The sequence below is a fragment of the Condylostylus longicornis genome, unplaced genomic scaffold (assembly GCF_029603195.1).
Source record: "Condylostylus longicornis isolate FDR11 unplaced genomic scaffold, ASM2960319v2 ptg000802l, whole genome shotgun sequence".
NCBI lineage: Eukaryota > Metazoa > Arthropoda > Insecta > Diptera > Dolichopodidae > Condylostylus > Condylostylus longicornis.
This window is the reverse complement of record NW_026578747.1, coordinates 18,255-22,903: the sequence shown is the minus strand read 5'-3', so window position 1 is coordinate 22,903 and position 4,649 is coordinate 18,255. Positions and strand designations below refer to the sequence as shown.

The following is a 4,649-nucleotide window of genomic DNA, read 5'->3' as shown; positions in this document are numbered from 1 at the left end:
GAGAGTTTTGTGAATCCATTCAGCAGTTACCATGCCACTCTTCATGGCAGTATGAACTCCTTTTATGCGAGGAACATTAACGAATCCAACAGCACAACCAGCTAATGCACCTGAGAACCAATTACCCTTCCGGAAACAAAACGTGTAAGAGGACAAACCTCCAGGAAAATGCAGTTGTTCTGGAATTGCTTGAATTCCGCCTTCGTTGATACAACGAGCTCCATAACTCAATCGTGATCCTTTTGAAAGTGTTGCTGATACAAACGGATGGTTTTTGAATTGCTGAAAACTCTTCATATGGACTACAATGATTGAAAAAATCTAACAAACCTTATTTTTGTTGAATTTAAAACTCACTTGATCCAAGGATTTTTATAATCAAGACCAACAACAAATCCAACATGAAGAAGGGGCTTGTTATCAACAGAAAAATGATGATATAGAAATCCACCCCCGAATGTATTGTAATTCAAAGGCCATCCAACAGTATGAATCGCTGCTCCAGGGGAATGAAGTGATGGATTGATTTCCCAAACTTCTTTTAGTCCCAAAGCGTATCGTTGAGGACAAGAATTCTGAACCAAATTAAAATGTTGTTTGATGAATTCAGATAATGATCCTCTACAACCTTCAGCAAGAATGAGTTGCTTGCCTAAAAGATTCAAGATTGATTGATTGCTTGATCAATGGCTTACTCAATACTCTCATTCCTCGTTCATAGCGCTGAGATTTTAATCCTTGTTTATTGATTCCTTCATCCCTTAATCGAACACCTCGAACTTGATTGCCTTCATCGAGAAGAACCCGCGCAGCAGATGCTCCTGGGATTGTTACAACACCAAGATTATTCCGCAATTTCTGCAATCCATCTGCAAAATTCTGATAAACTCAGAACGAAAGCTTTGGGATGACTTAAAGAAGAGGTATTTTTGAGAGCGGATGGGAGCAAGAATTGGGGGCATTTGATTGCCGAGCGTTTTGACAGAATATAAAATGCATCTGAAGTTACTGGTGCACGAAACGGAAATGGTGCAGAAATTTGATCAGGAGTTGTTTTTCCAAACTGATTTCTCCATTCGGGTAACAATCTAGAAATATTGAACAATAGAAACAACAAAAAATTGAGTTTTTCTCACTCATCTAAAGCTCTTGTATCGAATATATTTCCCTGAAGTAAAGAATTGAAACAAATCTAAAGTCTGATCTTACAGATACAATGTGTCCTCCAATCTCTGAACTTTTTTCAAGAACCGCAACAGACAATTCTGGAGCTAATTGTTTAAGACGAATCGCTGAGGCAAGACCAGCTGGCCCACCGCCAACAACACAAAACATCAACAGAGTAGTCGTCCTCTTCTTCTGCATTTAGAAATGGTTCACTGAAGAATTGAGGAAAACTGTGTTTTTGAGATTGTGTCTGCAGAAATCGAGTTGTATGGAAGCGTGTGGCGATTGGGACTACAACTGGTTGATGGCTCAATTTTGAAAGCAGTCGTATGAATCCACCATTACAGGACAGAACAGCCATTGGAGCCAACAGGCTCAACCAAAAGGGACCATGAATGATAACAGAATACTTATATGGAGAGACGCAAACCACGCCGAATAAGGACTTCCCCTTATGATAGGGGCCGAACTCATCGGTCTATCAGGTACATTAGTTAAGATGATTTTTGATTGATTGAGTCTAAAGCCGCAGAGCTATTCAAGAAATCATTGAGCCAGTTCATCATGCACAACAATCAAATCTTGAACCACCTGGTAAGTGGCTCGCAATAATCAATAAGTGCAGTTTGTTTTCGTGTTGCAGGAAACAGTACAAGGGCAAGACAACTATTGGATGCAGCAAACCAACTCTATGGATTGGCGAACGGCGTGTCTCTTCGATTGCAGCAACTTGGACAGTCGCAGCAAATCTTGGGTGATGTTTCAGAAGAAACAAATGCAATTTTGTCAACACCACCCGGCACTCTCGATTGGGGCCGCAACGCAATCGCTGAAGATCGAGCTCAAAAGGTGACCCCATGAATCAATTGATCAAGAAATTGTTTGTTTCGCTGTTCCAGCTGGTGTTGAATCCTCTCACACTGACAGAAGTTGTTGATCTGCTGTCTTTCTTAAGAAATTTGGAGAATCATGGGTTGCGAGGTAAAAAGGCCATATAGATACACTTTAGACAAGAATTGCATTTTATCCTTTCAGGGAGTTCAGAGTAAGCATTCCAACACCAAGTTTCCCAATCACTTTCACCGACAGGCTTGATGTAATGGACCATCCAACACCTCAAGGCGTTCAACTTAGCGACAATCCGACTCCTGTGAGTTGAAATTGTTTCCCGTTTTGCTGCAATTCAATTTTTACAGGAATGGAACCAAACAGCTGAAGAAGTCTCTATTGATAATGAATCTGATGAAATTCATAAAACCGGTTTGTTGAGTTCGTTGCAGTCATTAGTCTCTCCATTCGATGCCAATCTGGTAAATGAGGATTCTTTGCGCTGGACCAAGCCTGCTGCTACGAATTTCGTCTCCCCTCAACCAAATCAGCTTCCGTTGTCTGCTGCCATGGTGAGGCGTTTTGCTTTCCTGTTTCTTCATTTTTTGTTTTAGTTGGCCTGTTCTATTTGCAATGAGGAGTTTAATGAAATTTCGATATCGAATCGTGTAGGAATTGCTAGAAATATTGCTTTCTAGCGCTAAAGTCTTGTTTTTTTCCAGGGTTCATTAAACGCTTCCGATGTTCAGTTAACTCCACCTTGCCTTTTCACGCATTCTTCGTGTCAACCTCCACCATCTTTACCTTCTTCTTCCTTGCGCCATCTTGTTCCTTGGACAGTCACACTCCCTATGACAACTCCATCTCCATCTGCTACAAGTTATTATCCCCAAGGTGCCTCAATGGTTCATAGTGCATGCCATCTCAACACAGTTCTGAATTCTGTTGAACCAATACCTGCGATTTTTCAGTCCAATATTATTTCAAACCCAACAAAGCGCTTCTGAAAACGCCCAACCATGACCTGCTTTCTACTTCCTTCATTACTCGCTCTTCTTCTATCCGACGATGAATTCTCTTGCCGCCTTGAAGATCAACAAATTCCAGCAGTACGGGAGACTTTACTTGATCAAAAGGATCGGAGAGCTCTCCTTCACATTCTCACAGAACCTGGAGATCCAAAAATTGCTTCTTCAAAAAATACAGTGAGATGGCTTCGAATGTTAAAGCGCATCATCTCGAGAGTTTCACGTCGTCCGATATTTTTGAAACTCAGTAGACGGAGAGATTCAGAGCGATTCAGAAAACGACGTCCTCCCCAGTTTATGTGAAACTTGGGACCGCTTATTTTTTCCGTATTGTAACATTTCAAATTTTAAGAAATTGCCGAAAAATCTGCACGAGAAACAACCAACGTCTCACTAACGAATTTCAAACGAACCTTCTATTGTTGCAGCGTTTTAGGTGCTCGCATGCAGCATGAATGTGGGTGCAAGCCCCTTCCATTCAATGTTGATCGAACAACAGTACTATCAACGCCCGATGTGTAATGTGTGTTACTTGCCATTTTAGCAGTAATGTTTGCTCAGGTGTCAGTTCTTATGGGGGTCCTGCAAAAGAAACTCTTTTTAACGTGTTTAGAACGATATGCAGCAGTTCTCTTGTTCTCATGCAAGCAGTGAAATCAATTTGAAGTGACTTTTGTCTCAATAAAACGTTCTCCAGTTCTCTGTTATCATGATGGAAAACCGCTTCGGCTTGCAATCTTTTCTCATTTCTCCAACTCCCATTCCCTTCCCAGTGCTCACATCAAGATGCTCAGATCATGTAACAACAGGCTGGCCCATTGCATCACTCTCACCGCCAGTACCTTACGACCAATTTTCAGGTTTTGGGACCTTGCCGCTGTTGGAGTGCCCGTCAGCGTATGAACCGAGATACTCCACCCCTCGAAGGATCTCGAGAAAACCTGAAAGTTCGCCATGCCCTCCCTCATCGACACCGTCTCGTGTCCCAAATAACGGTTGCGATTTCACACCGCAACCTCTTAGCCGCGGATTGTCCACAAGCTCCAAACATTGCCGTTCCCCCTCCAGTTCAAAACCAGTTTCGAGTGAACAGTGTCCGGAAACTTCAGATGTTCCAGAAATAAGAAGTGAGAGTGCGGAAGACAATCCCATCAACCTGGAGACGGAAGAAGAAGAATGTGACCGATTTCTTCATAAAGCTTTCCCATCAGGAGTATTAGATCATACAAAGTTCAACAAAGGTATGCTGGGTACCAACATCATCTCTCTCGTATATACTGTCCACCATGGTATTTATATCATCTCTATCGTATATACTACCCATCATGGTATTTATATCATCTCTATCGTATATACTACCCATCATGGTATTTATATCATCTCTATCGTATATACTACCCATCATGGTATTTATATCATCTCTATCGTATATACTACCCATCATGGTATTTATATCATCTCTATCGTATATACTACCCATCATGGTATTTATATCATCTCTATCGTATATACTACCCATCATGGTATTTATATCATCTCTATCGTATATACTACCCATCATGGTATTTATATCATCTCTATCGTATATACTACCCATCATGGTATTTATATCATCTCTATCGTATA

General features: G+C 41.2%; 1 protein-coding gene across 1 annotated transcript; it reads right to left on the bottom strand.

Annotated features, from left to right (window-relative positions):
* Positions 1–353: 353 nt before the first annotated feature.
* On the bottom strand, positions 354–1,335 carry LOC129618282 (uncharacterized). Its single transcript, XM_055533073.1, has 5 exons — positions 1,210–1,335; positions 1,137–1,168; positions 1,010–1,088; positions 696–858; positions 354–652 (listed from the first exon to the last, which is right to left on the bottom strand). The coding sequence occupies exons 1-5, from the start codon at positions 1,333–1,335 to the stop codon at positions 354–356; spliced, it is 699 nt and encodes a 232-aa protein (XP_055389048.1).
* Between the last annotated feature and the right edge of the window lie 3,314 nt (positions 1,336–4,649).

Bases quoted from the DNA above. Each gene is read 5' to 3' on its own strand.
- LOC129618282 (XM_055533073.1), bottom strand. From the start codon at position 1,335: ATGTTTTGTGTTGTTGGCGGTGGGCCAGCTGGTCTTGCCTCAGCGATT. The intron at 1,169-1,209 runs GTAAGATCAGAC...TCTTTACTTCAG, and splicing joins TTGGAGGACACATTGTATCT to GGAAATATATTCGATACAAG. The intron at 859-1,009 runs GTAACTTCAGAT...GATGGATTGCAG, and splicing joins CATTTCCGTTTCGTGCACCA to AAATTGCGGAATAATCTTGG.